At 42.1% G+C, this 18,777-nt stretch overlaps 1 protein-coding gene across 7 annotated transcripts in view; it reads left to right on the top strand.

The window, feature by feature from the left end:
* The first annotated feature begins 250 nt into the window (after positions 1-250).
* The window catches only part of SRPK2 (SRSF protein kinase 2), an 88,242-nt gene continuing 69,715 nt past the window's right edge, over positions 251-18,777 (top strand). For 3 of the 7 annotated variants that reach the window (XM_077935780.1, XM_028747459.2, XM_028747454.2), the window contains exons 1-2: positions 267-368; positions 530-626. In XM_077935780.1, coding sequence (XP_077791906.1) covers positions 353-368; positions 530-626 — 113 coding nt within the window. In that variant the 5' untranslated portion in view covers positions 267-352. Of the gene's footprint in view, positions 369-529; positions 627-18,777 lie in introns of those variants that run through there. The other 4 variants (XM_028747456.2, XM_028747458.2, XM_077935781.1 and 1 more) reach the window with 4 other exon arrangements.

Below are 18,777 nucleotides of genomic sequence, written 5' to 3'. Positions count from 1 at the left end.
CTCGGCCCACGTGTTCAGGCACACCAGCGACAGAAGCAGGTTTAATAATCAGCCAGCAGCGGCCGCCAACGCCTTTGCAAGGCGGGTGGAAGGAAACCTCGGGGTTCCCTCGCAGGCACCTGCCGCCCTCTCTAGGCCTCCCTCCGGTTGCCTAGCGACCATCCCCCTCCGGCTCCCGCCCGCCCGGCGCGGGCCAACTGCGCATGTGCGCCGAGTCCGGGAGCTCCTCAGCCGGCGCCCGCTGTCGAGGCCGGCGAGGAGCAGCAGCAGCAGCAGCAGCGGCGGGGCCGATGTGCCGTGAGGCGCTCGGCGCGGCGGCCCCACGACGACGACGGCGACGGTGTCCTCGGCGATGAGCTCCCGGAGAGGTACCGTGGGCGGGCGGTCGTCGTCCCCAGAGGACGCGGGGTTGGCGGGGCGGGTGGGTGGCTGGTCGGGGTCTCCCCGTCCTTCTCCTCACGGGGAGCGTGAGGCGCCGCCGCCGCAGCCTCTCCGCTCACCGGCCTCTCTCTCTCCCTCTCTCGCCCAGCAGTGCTGGCCCTGCAGGCCCGGAGGCGCCGCGCCAAGCACCCTGCGCCGCCCGGCAGGAAAGAGAAGCACCCGCCGCCTCCGCCGCCCCACAAAAAGTGAGTTTATTCTCCCTGCGGGGGGAGCGCGCCTTTTGCGCGGCTTCGCGGCCCCGTCGCCTCCTCCGGGAAGCGCGCCTCCTCCCGCTCCGTCCCGGGCAAACTCTTCTCCCGCCTCGCCGTGTGAAGTCGCGCCGGCTGGGAGCCCGTTGTACTTTTTTTTTTTTTATTTTCCTGCGCCTGGTTGACACGCGTTTTCCTTTTCCTGCCACTCTTGGGGATCTTTGCGTGTTTGCGCCTCTCGCCGCAGCAGTTGTTTCTCGTCCGGTTGGCCGGATCTCAACACAGGCACGGAGGATTTTCTGTGTTTGTGGGTCAGGCTCGCTAGACGAGTTGATGCTGGGATTTCCAGAACAGCTCCCTCTTTGGCTCTTGCAAATTGTGCATACATGTTCCTTTCCTGCCTTGGACAAGTACTTTTCTCATGCTGCTCCTTGCAACCGTATGCTACCCTTCTTGATGTTATTGCATGTATGCATTAAGGATTGATGCGTATGCCACCTTGCATCTGAAATCCTAGGGTGGTTCATAGCACAAAGTACAAAATGGGAAAACAAAATACATAAATGCAAACTGCAAAACAAAAACAAAGCAATAACACCCCCCCCCCGCCCCCGGACATCATGCTATACTTATACCCAGCCCTAAGGCTGATGACCGGTTACAGCACTTCCTTATTTCAGTCTGAAAACAATTCTATGAATTAGGTCACTGTTTTTGTGGTGAACTGAGATGGAGCAAGAATGGCTAGCCTTCCAAAACAATCTGTTGTTGTGCTTGAGACTTCCCAGTTTTGAAGTCTAGCTCTATATCCATTGGGCCATCAATCTAGTACAGTAGTTCCAAAGCTTCTTTCCCATGGACCACTGTTTGAGCTGTGTTAGATGCAGTATAATTTTTAATTATATTTTTACTGCTTTTAGTGTATATGTATTTTATTGCATTGCATTTATTGCATTACAACTTGAATTCTATAGAATAAATATTTAAATAAATAAAATAGAAGACACAGAAGAAGCAATAAAATACAGTGGTACCTCGCAAGACGAATGCCTCGCAAGACGGAAAACTCGCAAGACGAAAGGGGTTTTTGTTTTTTGAGCTGCTTCGCAAGACGATTTTCCCTATGGGCTTGCTTCGCAAGACGGAAACGTCTTGCAAGTTTGTTTCCTTTTTCTTAACACCGTTAATACAGTTGCGACTTGACTTCGAGGAGCAACTCATAGAACGCGGTGTGGTAGCCTTTTTTGAGGTTTTTGAAGACTTTGGTGATTCTTGAAGCTTTTCCAAAACTTTTCTGACACAGTGCTTCGCAAGACGAAAAAAATCGCAAGACGACAAAACTCGCGGAACGAATTAATTTCGTCTTGCGAGGCACCACTGTACAATTAAAATCAGTATATATATATATCAATTGATGTGCTGTTTTCAAGCAGAATTAAACTTGTGGAACATTTGAACCCAGTTTAGGAACTCCTTTTCAAGTGCATGTTTAGGCTGTACCGGACAATTTTTTTTTAGTCTGCTTTAATTTTTGTATCTTTTGTATTTGAATAGAGGTGTTTCATAGTTCTTTTCAGTAGTATGTATTTATACACTAATTGCTACATTATCTATGTACCTTTCAGTCAAATAATTCAAATAAGATACTCATATTACTAATAGGATAACTTTTCATATTACTGTGGCCTAGTTCTTGCTGAAGTTGTCAAGTTGTATCCCGGCAGCACAACTTCAGACACTATTGAAGGGATTCAATTACTGATTGCTTTTCCTCCACAGAGGGAGAGGTGGTGTAGCCTAGTCTTCTAGTTGACATTATAGCTTTCGAGATCAATCTTTCTTTTGTCTGGAGAAGCATTCAGTAACATCACCCCTTTCCTGCAGTTGTTGTTTATTTCCTGATGGTGCTGGTAGAATTTCTTTTTTGATACTGGGTGTTGCCTCTTGGTATCCCATCTTGTTGTTTCAGGCAAGTCAACATTTGCATGAAACTTCTGTCTCTCCTGTGCATCTCAATCCGGGGAGATTGCTGTAATTGTGTGCCTGGAGCTGGTAATGGACTGGATGAGAGCAAACAAATTGAAGTTTATCCAGACTACCAGAACTTCGAAATCTTCCATATAGGCCTTTCTCTGACCTGCCAAAAACATGAAAGGGCCTTTTCAGTGGCTGCACCTGATATTTTAAACTTTCTTCTTTCAATAGGTTCTTTAAGCTCTCTCTCTTTTGTTGATTCCCAACCGAGCAAGGTCATTTTTATACAGACAAGCCTATGGCCTAAGGTTAGAATGGTAGAGTTGGAAGGGACTCCAAGGGTCATCTAGTCTAACCAGGTTAATCTGCCAGCTGTACTGTTCAAATTTTAGCTGCTGTTTTATGTCTTGATTTTTAATGTTTTGACTTTTTGGATGCGCTTATGTTTAATTTTATTCTTTTAAGCTTTGTACACCGAATTAATATGTACATAGTGTACTTTCATCCCTGGTTGGGGAAGTGGTGTATACACATTAGGCACAATCCATATCTATCCTGTATCATTTCTATTTGTTTCTTATGAAATATGGCATTCTTATGCTTCCCCCTCAGCTTCAATCTGAATTGAGAAATAGAACAATTTATGTGCATTTTAAGCTAGTAATGTGTACACAACTTTTCTATACTGTTGAGTGCTATTTCCAGAAATCAGAATAAATAAATCTCTGTCTTATTTTATAAGGAAACTTTATTTTACGTTACATAGATGCCTGGTGTACCGTCTCTCCTTCTGGTTATTCTTTACCATCTCCACTGTTCTATCCCTTGTCTCTTGGGTTCTTTTGAGATATTTCTATATTTGTATGAAATATATTGTCTCCCTCTTAATAGAGTACTTCTGCTTTTAGGAAAGAGTCATTCCTCTTGAGTGCGTCATTTTTACATGATTTATGTTTTTGTTAATTTATAATCCTCCACTACTCTACATCAGAATGTTTACAATTTGTTCTTTGGGGAAATTTGCTTGTCCTCAATGTAACTGTGTTTTCCCAGGACAAATTCTGCTGAGTTTGTGTTGTCACCTTTCCTGCTGGATTGACCACTGATTATTTTTTCTTTCTTAGATGTTCCACAAGATTTGGAGTCCATTGGGTGGTCACCTTATCGATTAGTGCAGCATTTTACTACAAAATTTGCATTCTGGACAGTTGCATTTTGCTTTTTGAAGTTGTAGTTATTATCCGTTACGCTATAAACAGTACACCTATTCTCTTGGATTTCTTTCCTTTTTCTCATTGTCCCAGTACATAGCATTTGTTTTTATTGTCTTAGAGTACCATATCTGGCTATACTACCCTTGCCAGTGCAACTGTGGCATAGAATTGGCCCTAAATGTTTCGCTCAGCATAAGTTACAAGAAGGCTGACTCCCATCTTCTAGTGAGTATTGCTGCTGAACTAAAGAGGCTTTGCAAAACACATTTTTTCCTGAGAAACAAATGTATTGATGTTTAGAGAAAGACTCTTGCTATTGAATACACAGGACTAGCTTATTTCTTGCAAACAAAATATAGTTGTTGTCTAGAGGTCCCTGTCACAAGATCCATAGTAGGTTTTTTGCTTGTATTACATTTTCATTTAAGAGATTCCCTCTACATGATCCTTAGTTTGAAAAATAACATTAGCAGATTGAATCTGACCCAGTATTATACCAGTATAAATGTTTTGACCACAAAGCAAAATAATAGCAACACTAATGTCCAAAACAAGTTTCCTTGTGCAGTTTTGTTACCATGTGTCTCCCTCAACATGTTCCGTTAATAATGCCTCTCAGCTTCTGTGACCATTGCCAGAGAATGTATAATTCTAAGGCTCACTCATATAATGCTAAATTATGGCAGTACATGTGAACATGGCTATTAAATATCTGTGCATTGTCAATAATTTTATACATTTGCCCACTCATTTAATACATTTAGTTGTGTAATTTGTTTTTTTTTGTGATACCTTTCTATGGAATGTTATGAGGTTTCATCGGAATACTTACAAAGTTGATTTTTAAAAATTCTTTTATTTTAATGTAATAACTCCCTTTATGAAAATTAATATACCCCTTTTAATATGAACTATCTTAATAATGTTTGCCATGTTTTGAGATAAATTATTATTCTCAATAATCAGTTCCATGTTATTGACTGAAAATCACTTTAAATTATTTACTTGTATTTCAAGAACTGAATTGTACTTTGTCACTGCTTTGTTCAACCAGTTAGGTTCCTAGGGCTTGTTCATGTGTTCTGTTTTGCAGAAGGGGAAAGCATGTACACGCAGGTCCTGCTATCTGCACACTCTCTTATCAGAAAATTCACTTATTCATACTTATAAAATTCTGCCCAAACTTCGCTATAAACTCCACAGATTCACTTATCTGAACAGCTGATTTCCTTACTCCCTTTTTGTGCTTTGCTAGTTGACAGCAGCCATTTTTGGACAGAAACCACAGAGTGGGGGAGCAGGATTGGACAAATCAGAGAGCAGGAAAAAATCAAACAAATCAGGGAGCAGTAGAGAGAGGACAAATCAGTTCCCCCCTCTGTTGCCTCTCTTTTGCTGATTTGCTGCAGCCATTTCAGGAAGGAACCATGGAGAGAGGGGGAAAGAGAGCAGACAAATCCCCGATTAGAAATATTTTCATAGGAAATAATGGAAATCGCGGACTTGTTATGTGAACGCTTGCCTAACAAAATCATTTCCAGGGGACACATTGTATTTGGTAAACGGGATCTATGTGCATTAGCAATAGAAAGCTTTGCAGTTTTTCTGCAGTGTTGGCAGGTATTAGTGTGTGTGTTTGTGGTTCAGGGCTCAGCATGCCTACAATCTTTAAACATTCACCAGAAGCAATAATAGATTACGTGTATATTGAGCTCCCATGTGATATATATCAAGCAAGAGTGAACATAAATTGAGATACATGTTATCAAATCCTTTTCTCCCACAATGGTGCCTTGCTCCAAATGTTGTGAGAGTACATAGAAAATGAGGCAAGGATTAGTGGTGAGGATTCCTGCTGGGTGTATTAGTGGAAGGATTAAACTGCAAATGAGTTGATTCAACATATATTAGTATTTTTTCTTCCTGCCTCATCTGCACTGAAGGTGCTGCCTGTCTGCTGGAAAACTGTTATTCATGGGTTTGACACTTGGGTTTCTCCATCTGAATTCTAATGCTGTGTGTAAACAGAAAAGTCACTTTCTATGTTTGTTTACACCACTGTTTAAATAATGCTGGATGTCTCAATTTTGTGGTATTGCTCTGTAGTGGCTGAGAAGATTCTGGGTCTTGGACAGTACTTAAATAAATTTCTGGTTTAAACACTAGAAATTCAAAGTAATAAAAATCTGAAGAGATGTGATTTTTAACATGCATATATAATTGTTGCTTGCATCTTGAAATCTTGTTGAATCAAGCTTAAACAAGTTTAAATTAAAATTCTGATTAAATGGGTTGAGCAGCAGACATTAAGGAAATAAGTGTTTTAGTTACATGGGGAAAGATTGAATGGGTCTTTTCTTAATGGAATGAGAGTGAGCTCTGTTGGCCCAGTTTACACTAAAAGGTTGGTGAACTGCTGTTAAGTATATTTTTCTTGAACTATGCCAAAATAGTTTTATTCAGCATGAAACAATGTTTTTATGTATTTGTTAGCTATTTAGAAGCCAAATGGAATACTCTGATATATTCAGTAATAAAAAGAAACAGCTTTCTGTAGCTGTTTGAGACTTTCTTTTAATATGAATTTATTTTTAAATATCCTATTCCTTTCACATTACAGTTTGAGTTTTACAGTGAAACCTGTTATTTATAACATTGGCTTACTCCTGCTGAGTACTGGCACATTTCTTAGCGTGCATTTGGATTAATGCTATTACATTGCACTTTTCTTGTTTCACATTAACTCATTACTAATAATGCTATGGCTTCTGTGTAGGATTGAAGATTTATTCTTAATAAATACTGCATTTGGGCAAATACCCACAGGCATTCTAGAAGTTTGAGCAGATCAAGTTTCCACCGTCTATGCTACTATCTGTATAAATTGATCTAACTCTGTGGCATTTCTCCTCTATTGCAGGTCAGCATTTTAAATAATTAGGCAGTTATACATCCTCTCTCCTGTTTACCCCCATTCTCTTATACAACACTACTGGAGATCCAACTTCTTCTCTGTTTACTGACCTTTAAAAAACAAAGAGGGAAGGAGTTAAAAAGAGGGTCTGATGCACTTCGTGCTTCTGTGGAATATAGTAATCCAGCTTTCTAGTACCTCTTTAAAGCTAGAAAAGAGAATGAAAGGGTGTTGTGTGCCACTTTTATTTAATACAGGTCAACCGTAAAGAGCAGCGCCATAGGTGTGAGTGTGTACATTTAACACTTCCTCCTGCCAACTGTTATGGGGTCAATAGGGCTGCCTTGTCATTTGCGAGGTAAGTGACTAGTTGAGTGTTACATTAAAGTAATAATTTTTTAGAAACCTGCAAGGTAATTCAAACTTCAGCTGGCTATCTTGAGATGTATTTGCTTTAAAAGCAGTTATGGTCCCCTTCCAGCCATTTTATTGAGACAAGTAGTAACAAGAAGTCCACTGAATTTTCTCTCTCTCTAAATAGTTCTAACATTAAGGTTAGATTTTAATTTATATTATGATAGTTTAAGCAAGTTCACATTCTGTTTAGACCTGTTTATGTATAGAGTAAATAAAGCATTTATTGTCATTGCATATACTTTTGGAACATCTTCCAGGAGTGTAAATGTGGTTTTTCTTTTGAAAGGCAGGAAAGTGCGAAATGTAGGACATACATGGTGGAACTGGATTGCCTTAAGCCTCTAAAGCATTGGTCTTAGAATTCCATGGTGTTGGACCAGAATGTTTGAATTATGATTATTAAAAAACCTATCAATTTATCAATAGCTATCAGTCAGTATACCCATATATTGTTGAAGTCAGGCTGGAAAGATGAATCCCTCTTTGGTACTTCATAAAATGCTGCAGTTTCCTGTTTTCACAATTTGTTTTATGGTTCTGACAACAATGAAGGCAATTCTAGGAATATTTCCCTATGTCCCAAAATTAGGCTTGAAAAAGCAATTAAAGAGAGAGAGAGAAAACATTTGCTGGTGGGGTGAAAATGTGTGCATATATATGGTTGTTGTAAGTGTGTGCACAATTGCAGAGGGTGCAGGATACTCACAACCCTTTCCCCAGGTTTCAAATGAGCCCATTGGCTTCAACAGGTTGGCAACTTCCGGCACATTAGCATGTTTGGGATTATAGGAGCCACCTTCCGAAGAAGAATGGGGGGCTGGAAGCGCGTAGCATGCAAAGTTGTGTGCATGATGTCCTGACGTGTGTATGACATCAGGGCATCTGAGGAGCTGGGGGCGGAGCCGAACGTGGCAACAGCACAGCAGCAGCACGGCTTTATTTTATTTATTTATTTTATAATATTTTTTATTGCGTTTCTTTTCATAGGTTCATAAATTCAAGAGCATACAAAAGTAAGAAACAAGAAACAGATTTTAAAGAAAGAGAAAAAAAAAGAAAGAATAGATATATAACAGATCATCTTTCCATAATTTACCACTGCCAATTGGACTTCCTCACATCTTCCAAACCTTGCGTTCTTTGCAATAACAATGTCAGCAATTTGTTACCTTATTTCACAACTTACTGTAGCTTTCAATTATTATGTTTCCAAATTCAAAATGTTGTAACTAGCAGCCGCACGGCTTTAAAGGCTGTGGCTCTGCCTCCTTTTGCTGCTGCCACTGGCCTAGGGCTGCTTCCCCTCTGCGGCAGTAGGAGGAGGAAAAGGAGCCGTAGCTCAACTTGGCCTCCTCTGGAGGATTGGGGCAGAGCCCTGCACAGCAGCAGCCCTGCGCCTTCTCCTCCTTCCGCCACTGGCCTGGGGCTGCTTTCATCACCATTTAACATTTTTGTTGGGAGGGCTCCTCCCAGAAACTATTGGGGCCCCCAAAAGGATAAGCCCCTAGGAGATGGTGCCCCTGTTTGGAAGAAAGGTTTAGCAACCAGTATGTTGTTGTTGCTCCCACCCCCTCAAATATGTTGTAGTGTGTAATTGGATTTAAGTACCGTATTTTTCGCTCTATAAGATGCACCAGACCATAAGAGGCACCTAGTTTTTGGAGGAAGAAAACAAGAAAAAAAATATTCTGAATCTCAGAAACCAGAACAGCAAGAGGGAGCGCTGTGCAGTGAAAGCAGCGATCTCTCTTGCTGTTCTGGCTTCTGTGATAGCTGTGCAGCCTGCATTTGCCCCGTAAGTCGCACACACATTTCCCCTTACCTTTTAGGAGGGAAAAAGTGAGTCCTATAGAGCAAAAAATATGGTACTTATTTTTCTTGCTTTAATCTATTTTTAACTGGGATTCAGGGAAGGCTTGCTGTCTGGAAGACAAACACTTGTGATGGATCTGGTAGTAAAACTGGCAAGCTTTTTTTCTGTGGTGATTTTTAAAATCTGGGATATAAGCTCAAGTGTCAAGTATTGATTATATTGGTCATACTGTCTTAGTGATGCTTTTGATTTGCTAACTTACATATTAGCCTTCCTTATGAGCTACTGTTTTTCATTCAAGACCTTAGAAAGAATGTAATCCCCAAGCGCTTAATGTATTTGAAATCTATATGCTACCATATATTGGGAATTTTTAAAACGCTCGGTTCAAAGACACTTATTTAATCCCCACATTGGTCTGATGCAGCAGAAAATAAATTGATTTGAGGAGTAGCAGTGTAAAGATGTGAAGACTTCCAACAGGAATTCTGTCTGTAAATAGGCACTGTCCTGCTTGTTTGGATAGCAGATGTCAAAACAAGCCACTAGGTGGCAACATATTAATTTGAAAATCGCTGAATGAGATTGAAAAACTATTAAATAAAACTAAGCAAAACCCTCTTGGAATGTATATCAAATCCCTGGTCACAACAAGACTTTTGCAGCATGCGCCTGTATTACCAAATCTCTGAGAGAGAGACTGGGGGGTGGGGGTGGGATTGGCATTAGGTTACCAGATTTTTTTCAATGAATCCGGGGAACACTTTAAATACATAAATACATACATACTACACGTTTGTTCGATGGTAGAGGGGCATCCGCCGCCTTGACCTCAACCGCCACGTTCCCCCTTCCTCCGAGGCTTCTATCTCCTTTCTCCATGAGCCTGGGCAGCCCCTGAGTTGTTCGTTCTTCGGTGGTGGTGGTGGGGAAGCGGTTCAGTGGGTCAGGCATGGAAGCCAGAGAAGGAGGGCCGAGAGTGGCAGCAGCGGCGAGGCTTGGGCAGCGTGATGCCTCCCTTCCCATCGGAGCAGCCCCAATCCCATTCTTATTTGCGTGCAAGCAGGAGGGGGGCAGGGATCCCTCATCTGGGAAGGGAGGCTTCCCCTTGCCTAACTGAGACATCCCCGCCCCTCTCCTGCTTGCACGCAAGTAGGAGTTGGGAGGCTGCTCCAATAGGCAGCATGAAGCCTCCCTTCACAGCTTAGTTGCTGGGGTCAGGGAAGGTGGAGGCAGCTCGGAAGCTGTATCTTAGAGTCCCTGCACCGCCATCATATGGGGACTTTTGAGCAGCTTCTGAAGTCAGCCAGAGCCAACTGCTCTGGGATGCTGAGACTACTGCTGCTGCGTTTCCTGGGGACGTTAGATGAAATCCAGGGACATTTCGGGGATGGAATTTGTCCGGGGACTTATTTGCAAATCTGGAGACTGTCCCCGGTAAACGGGGACGTCTGGTAACCCTAAATTATCATCCGTGTTCTAATTTGGTTATTCATGTACAAAGTTTTTTTTAAAAAAAATTCAAAATAGTGCATCCCTCTGCATGTATGTTAATGGGCAAGCAGTCTTCTGAGTGCAATCGAGGGCTTGATTTGGTCCAGGAGGAGGTCTGATGGGTCACTTTGAATGAATTGACCTTTGCTGCAACCTGAAAAGCATGAGGGATATTTTATAATCCAAACTAGCCTCAGCCTCACCTCTAACCTGCAAAATTAACAGTGGCATGTGATGCAAGGCTGCTTTCTCTCAGCAAAACCCTCCAAATTTCAATAGGGGTATAATACTGAGTAACACTACACGAGTGTTGTGGACTACTCTCATCCCAGGATTGCAGGCTGGGCTAAAAGCAATGGATAATATTGCAGGGTTGTTGTACTCCCTAATCTTCAGGCCAGTCCCCATTGTAATAGGCGTTTGTTACCATTGAACAAAAAAAAAGTGCTGTAAGCTACCCAGAGCCAGACTTGCAGTATTCTCTGTAATTTATACTACACAGCTGCCTGAAGACACTCTTTCTGAAGCCACAGTGTCTTTCAGCCCGCTGTTCAGGGACAATTAATTGCACTTGCTTTGAAATTAGCAGTATTTCATTTTCAGATGTTTCGCACAAAAAATATAATTGAGTTAGACAGAGCAGGAACTCTTCTCTTTGCTTGCTACCTTTTAGGGTCCTCCACCCTGGGGTACTCAATTCTAGCGACATTAAAATATTGGATTTCTTTATTGGTGTCTCTAGGCAGCTCTCACTGTTGTCTCTGGGGATGTATTAGGAACTGACCTGTACAGACAATGGTTCTTTCAGCTCTGAGTGCTACCCTCTTGTTCCAATCCAACCACTTGTTCTCATTCACTCTCTCTCTCTTTTCTCTCTCCCCATTCAAGTTGTCAGTTTTCTCCCCACTTAGCCTCACACCTCATGGCGCAGAGATCTTAATTGGGGTATTCATGCTTATTTGTAAGACGCTTTGTACCCTTGCAAACTTTGGGGTTCCCTCCAGTTTAACGGTCCCTCCCTGTTCTGGGCTGGTGCTGCCATTTTGGCTACATAATGGGAGGCATTACCTCCTGAAGTTCAGAAAAGTGAACAGTGAAGGATTTTTAGGGGAAGACTTTAATCACGTTAAATTCATTACCAGGTAGTTAAGATGACAAATAAATATGCTCTCTTAATGTGTAGTAGCGAGTCTAAACACGGTTGAATGAGCTTGAGAATGCCATCAAATATATGTTCAGGGTGGTATTCAACTAAATAGTTGCACCAGCACAAGGATTAGTGCTAGCATAATGGGGCTCGCCCCTTTTGTATACATCATGTGCTGTCTCTAAATCAGTTACAAAGGGTTGGGAGAATCCTATAACAGATTTAGGGGGTGCATGGGAGAGGAGGGGGGAAATATGCTCTGTTGCACAAGGAGAAATTCTTGCGTTGAAAGAATGATCTGCTTAACCCTACATTTAATATAACTCTCAGTTTATATAAAGTTATTTCTTAGTATAACATTAATGTGCCTTATGATAAAAAGACATAGGGCAGGAAACTGATTATAGTAAAACACACACACACACACAGAGAGAGAGAGAGAGAGAGAGAGAGAGAGAGAGAGAGAGAATTACATTCCATGATATTATGGCAGTGAACAAAGCTGTATTGTAACTTTTGAATAAATGATTTAAATTTTTTTTAAAAATTTTTTTACAATAGGGTATCTGTTTTCAGTCCAGTTCAAGACAGAAAAAAGATCCATTTCAAAATATATTGAGTGCAATAGCTAACCTCAAATCCATAGACATTATAACCTTACCTAAATTTTTACTAGCATTCTTGTCAAAACATGCCAGTATTAGTCATTTGCAGACTTTAAACAACAAAAAAAGTCCTGCTTTCTGTAAATTTTCTTTCGCTGATCATCTGGAAGTGACTGGATAGGTTTATCTCTTGAACAGATAAATAGTCTATAAAATGTAAAGTGATTTTAATTCTTATTAGTGCCTGAACTCTGGACTTGATTGCGTGATACTTATTATAGATTTCTGAATATGAAAAGACTAGAGAATGATCTCAAAATGCTGCCCCATAGAGAGTGTGTGTACCTCTGATTACAGAAGTCCTTACAGTCTTCTACAGTGTGATCCTCCAAAAGTCTGCTCAGAAGTAAGCCCCCAAGTTGAATGGGACATGCTCTTGGATTGCTGTATATAGGATTGCAATAATAAGCTTGGTTTTCCTTAACTAACTGGAGCTTCATTTGTGCTGCTTATAACTGGTATTTCCATTGAAACATTTCTTTCAGCCTTTATGGTTTCTGCTTGTGCTGCAGAGGAAAGTGAGGGTCAGTATTTCTTGTCAGCCTGGGAAGGCAGCCCATCTGATCCTAAACCTCTGCCGTCTTTTGGGAAATCACCAGGAGTAGTTAGTGTAGGTATCAAGTGGTACAAAATAGCACCTGTTCCAATGTGTAATCTCTCATCATTGTTCAAAATACAGTGGTACCTCGGGTTACATACGCTTCAGGTTACAGACGCTTCAGGTTACAGACTCCGCTAATCCAGAAATAGTACCTCGGGTTAAGAACTTGGCTTCAGGATGAGAACAGAAATCGTGCTCCGGCGGTGCGGCGGTAGCAGGAGGCCCCATTAGCTAAAGTGGTGCTTCAGGTTAAGAACAGTTTCAGGTTAAGAACGGACCTCCGGAACGAATTAAGTACTTAACCCGAGGTACCACTGTATAACATTTTTTTCTTTCTTCAGACTGTAATCTGTCTCATTCCTACTTTATTAAGCTTCACAGTAAAGGAGGAAATGCTAGATTTTGTGCTCTTGCTTTAAAGTAAATGCACAGTATGGGGTTTTCTTTGGGTGTGTTCTGTTTGTTTCTCCCCTCTTTGAAATACAAAGGGGGTGAGGTTTTGCTGATTTCATTATCTTGAAGGACCAGTTTGATGACTCAGATGTGAGATTAACTGAAATATGAACTTAAAAATAGCTGCAGAAAAGCCAGGGCAAGAAACCTCTCCCTCCATACTTTTGTTTTGTGATTTACAAAAGCCCATGTTTTGATTTAAATATTTGTAATTGTTTGATTCAGAATTCATTCCAGTATTATGTTTGGTAAAATGTTTACCTGTTTGCCAGTTTGCCATGTTTCCCTGTGAAACATGCCTTGGCTGTTTTTGGAATGGGGTTTTCTACGAGAGAAGCCTCAGAGCTGGCCTAGGCATTACTTCCCTGATAGGTTATCACAATATGTCATATTGGGGCTCATCCTAGCCTTTTCTAGTGGGAGATCATATCCAAGGTTTTTACCCGAGACTTCTTGCATCTCAGACTTGTGGTATTCTACAGATCTAGGGTCTCTTGTGGAAATCACTTATGATCTAAGTGACACAGTGTTTGTCTGTCTGCTATCATGGCTGAAGGGTTAGAAATCTCTGTGAAGTGTGGGTTCTAGTCCTGCTTGCCCATCGTCTTCAGACTCAGACTTTGATGTTGCTTGACAGGTAGTGAAGTGGGACAGAACATTTTCTATTTATAAAAATGCATTGTTTCAGTAAATTAATTAGTAACAATAGATAAAATACCACTCAGCTTGGGCTGTTTCAAAGTTGTAATTACATGTTTTCAGGCAAATTACCTGTATTAAACATGCAAGACTAGTTGAGTGGATTGTGGGAGTGGTAAATGCCTCTTGATGAGAAGGTGAGGTCTCAGCAAGTTTGAAAGAGGTTATGATGATAAATTTATTGTAGAAACTCCCTGAATTCCACTGTATTGGAGAATTTCTGTCTCTTAACATTCTATTTTTGGGCAAGGTCTTTGAACATGTCGTGGTCTTTGAACTGCAGGTTTTTCTGGAATGATACGAACTATATATCAATTTCAATCTACGGGTGGCTCCCTGTTTACGCGGGGGTTCCGTTCTGAGCCCCTGTGCGCATACGCGAAATTGCAAAAAAATGGGGAGCACCCTGGAGAGTCTTCCTCAAACAAGCCCTGCTGTCCCACGGGATGGGAATGCAAGCACATATACCCCTTTATGCAGTGGGACATGTTCCCGAAGGGAATGACAGGCAGGCAAGCCTTTGCACACCAAAATGCACTAAAGAAGCAGCAGGAGGGGGTAGCAAGGCCATTCCTAGTATAGTGATGGGAAGCCTGTGCCCCCCCCCCCCAGATGCTGTTGGACTTTAGTTCCCAGCAGCCTCTGACAGCATGACCGGTAGTCAGGAATGATGGGAGTGGTAGTTCAGTAACATCTGGATGGTCACAGCTTCCCCATCCTTCCAGCAAGGGAACCTGCCCTTCCTCCTATTGCTTCTTTAGTTCTTGGGTAAAGAGCAGAATTTCCCTCCTAACCTGACCCCATCCTATTTGCATACTGAGAAAACCCCTTCTCCCCTTTAAAAAAGATTACCCTGCCTACTTCCACCCCTTGCTTCTTTTGCTGGAGCATTAAGAAGCAGAATAACACACACACACACTCCCCACTTTCTATATGCACAGCAAATTGTTCCATTTGAGGTCTCTCTCTCTCTGTTCATCTTCCCCCTGTTACTGCCTTGGGAAGCACAGCTTCCTTCTCAGCGCACTGTTCAGGCTGTTTTTGCTGCTGTGGGAGCAGCTGATAGTATGAATAATTAGGTGTGCCAAGAGAGAGTTTAGGCATATCTAACTTTGTATGGGATCTGGCTGCAAGTCTCGCAAAATATAAGCCATCTGATCGCCAGACATTTTTACTTGCTTGGATGAAAGGCATTCTCTGCCATCAGAGACTGTGGAAGGTTGGTTAGAGGGCACCATGGTGTATCACAGCCTGGCAGTTTGTTCTTTGTGTGGCTGCCCAGAGCAATTCAGAGGTTTTTTCCCTATCGCCATATGTGAATTGTCTCTCTCTATGCTAATGTGGGGGTGCTATCAGCATGGTGCTGTATCATTGGTGGGAGTTTTAAAATAAGTAGGCCAGAGGAGCATAAATGTCTCCCTAGAGATTACCATGGCAGTGCAGTGACATCATGCAGTGTCCCATGGCAACTACAACCTTTACTTATCTTAGCTAATCTGTTGTTATTTGAGATTAAGTTGTTGGTTCAGTCTTTCTCTTCAAAAATTTTATGCAATACAGATGGCAGGTTATTTAGTTGAAATATTGTATGAACCACACGTTCTTTTTCTGAAGGCAGCTGAGATGTTTTACTATTTTTAAAAATGCAATGCAGATATGAAGAGAATAAAAAACACCCAATAAAAATCCAATAAATCAGTGGTGAAAAATGTTAACATCAATAGTCCCCGATAGTCAGCTCCTGAAATTACTATCTGGCACATTTCCACTCAAGCCTTGGCAAAGCTTTTTATTTTTAAACTTGACTGATAAAGTAATGCCAGGGAAGTAACTAGGCTGAGCTCCCTTGGGGAGTACAATGCAAGTGTAGCAACAGACAGTGAAGTGACGTATGGGAGAAAATGTCTCCCAGATATGCCAGAAGTGGGTTTTAAAGCAGAGGCGGGGAAGCTGTCATTTCCCCCCATGTTGTTGGTCATGCTGGCAGGATTTTACAGATGTTGCATGGCATCTAGATAGCCTGGTGGATAGTGCTAGGAAGGAGTCAGTGGTCATGGTGCCTTTTAGCACCAGTGATGTGGGGAATTATAAAGTCCTGGAAGTGAAATTTTGACTATTAGGAAGGATGTTGAAAGCCAGGACCTTCAATTTGGCTTTCTCTGAAATGCTAGCAATACCATGTGCAGGGCCACCTAGACAGGCACAGCTGTGTCATCTCAGTATATGGATGAAATGGTGCCAGGAGGAGTGGTTTGGATTTCTTAGAAGCAGGGGAACATTTTGGGACGAGGTAGGTCTGTAGAAAAAGGACAGGTTCTGCTCAAACAGGGTTGGAACTGGACTGTTGATGCTGATTTTTATTTTTATTTTTAGTTAGAGCAACTATTAAACTGATTGCAGGGGTTAGGCAATGGGAACTAAGGGGCAACCAGTTTAGAACAAATCATCCCCCAGGAATTAGAGGGAAAATGAAAAGTGGGGAGGGGTAAAACTGGGCATGGAGGGTGCAGGAGCAATTATACCTTAGGGTAAAACATATGTGCTGAAAACGTTTGGAGAAAGAGGCTGTTTATATAAGCCACAGAGCAAGACAGGTGAGCTGGAGAGCTTGGTCTTAGAGGAGGGTATATCTATCGTCAACATAATGGAAACCTAGTGGAATGGAAAGAACTAGTAGGACATTGCTATCTCTGTAAATCCAAAGGCTTTTTCTAAACTGTCAATCATATTGAGTGGCTGTGTCACAATTTTTGGTGTAAACTAGCTGGGCAATGATGTCCCCTCCCATTTTGCCATCTGAGGCGAAATGGAAATTGCTTCCTCCTGTGCCCCACTTCCACTGCTGCCACACTCTGGCTCTTGCTGAATCCGGCAGGAGCCAGGTGCTCCTTAGAGTGTTGCCACTCACTTGGCTTTCCCCCCCAACGGTGAGGAAGATGAACAGCAATGACACGCCTGGGAATGCCTCCCTCTTGGTGGCAGAAGCGGTGGGATGGGCAGAGTGCTGCCTCTTACACTTCTGCCACCTGAGTGGATGCTTCATCCCAATTGTCGTGGGCAGCCTGGTAAGTTAAAATTGGTTTACTTACAAACTCTTTAAAGGTCAGGTTCATGTGCATTTTTTAAACAGCATTTGGAAAAAGTTACACAGGCAGTAAAACTTGAGAAAAAATTATTGTACATATGAGATGGATGTCTAAATACTTGGGGTTCTGTAGGGTTGCTAAAAGAAAAAAAGTCACTTGTGGCTATAAACAGGACTTTGTTAACTTCCTTCTTTGGAAGAAGAAGAAATATCATGTTTCCGAATGGTTGTGTCAATTTGCGTAAAGGTACTCTGATAAGGCAAGACATAATAGCCTTCACAATCGAAAAGGAATCCGTACAGCCAACACATCCATCGAAAGGACAGAGAGAGTATAAGAACTTTGGGGTGAAGACCTTCAGCACCCCAAGGACTAATGTGAAGCTTCACTATCACCCCGCTTCATCCCTCTCTGCTACTAGACTGGCCATCTAGTTAAGATAGAGCAACCATCTTTGGTAGCTGTATCCCTGCAGTGTGTGTGTGGACATGTTGTATGATTGAGAATTTGTGAATAGATGAAATTAAAAAAGCACATTTGAAAACTGGTGCCATTGCCTTTGTCACTTTGCCTTCCTCCTCTGGTTCTGGTTTGCATTCTTGACACTACAAACCACAATGGCTGAGTTCTGCTTCTTCTGTTGGAGATAGTGTGCCTCTGAATACCAGTTGCTGGAATTGCAAGTGGGGAAAGCGCTGTTGCACCCAGACCTTGCTTGTGGGAATCGTATAGGCAACTAGCTGGCCACTGTGAGAACAGGATGGGCTAAGATGGGCCTTTGTTCTGATCGAGCAGGGCTCTTCTTATGGAACCCTAAACAAGCGAACTTACTGTATTTTTCCGTGTATAAGACTAGGGTTTTTTTTAACCAAAAAATTAGGTTTAAAATTGGGGCTTGTCTTATACACGGGTAGTGCTGAGGGGTGTTTTCTTAATTTAGAGTCCCCCAAAATAGGGGGCGTCTTATACATGGGGACGTCTTATACATGGGAAAATAAGTTATTTTAGAAGGAATATACAGTGAACGCTCAAGTTGTGAACGTGATCTGTGCAGGAGGCACGTTCGCAACCCGCAGCGTTCGCAACCTGCAGCGCCGTGTCTGTGCATGCACGGGTAGCGATTCAGCACTTCTGCACATGCGCAAAGCGTGATTTAGTGTTTTTGCACATGCGCAAGCACCAAAACCTGAAAGTAACCTGTTCCGGTACTTCCGGGTTCGGTTCGGTGCGCAACCCGAAAACGCACAACCTGAAGCGTCTGTAACCCAAGGTATGACTGTACTGCAACTTTTGGTTTCAGTTCCCACTATTTATGAGGTAGAAAAGGTCAGTATTCCTTACTACATGTTACACATAGCAAGATGCCATATATCACACATCCTAAAATACAGACATCTCCCAGAACTAATGATAAATGATTGGCAGAGAGAGAGAGAGAAGTCACTGTGAAAAACATAGAGGGAGAAGTGAAGGGTAGGCCAGCCTAGATTTAATGGAAATACAGAAGCTGCTCATCTCCATAGAGAGAGAAAACGTCAGCTTAAGCAGCTTGATAGGGCAGATCAATTTCTCAATCCTAGCTGCTCTGTGTCTTGGAATTAGAATATTGTTGCTCTTCACAACTGTGAAATCTATATTGCCTATTTTATTTTTATTATCACGGCCTCGGAC

This window comes from Podarcis muralis, chromosome 10 (genome assembly GCF_964188315.1).
Source record: "Podarcis muralis chromosome 10, rPodMur119.hap1.1, whole genome shotgun sequence".
NCBI classification, from domain to species: Eukaryota; Metazoa; Chordata; class Lepidosauria; order Squamata; family Lacertidae; genus Podarcis; species Podarcis muralis.
The sequence above is the reverse complement of the archived record's forward strand: the minus strand, read 5'-3'. Positions and strand labels throughout refer to the sequence as shown.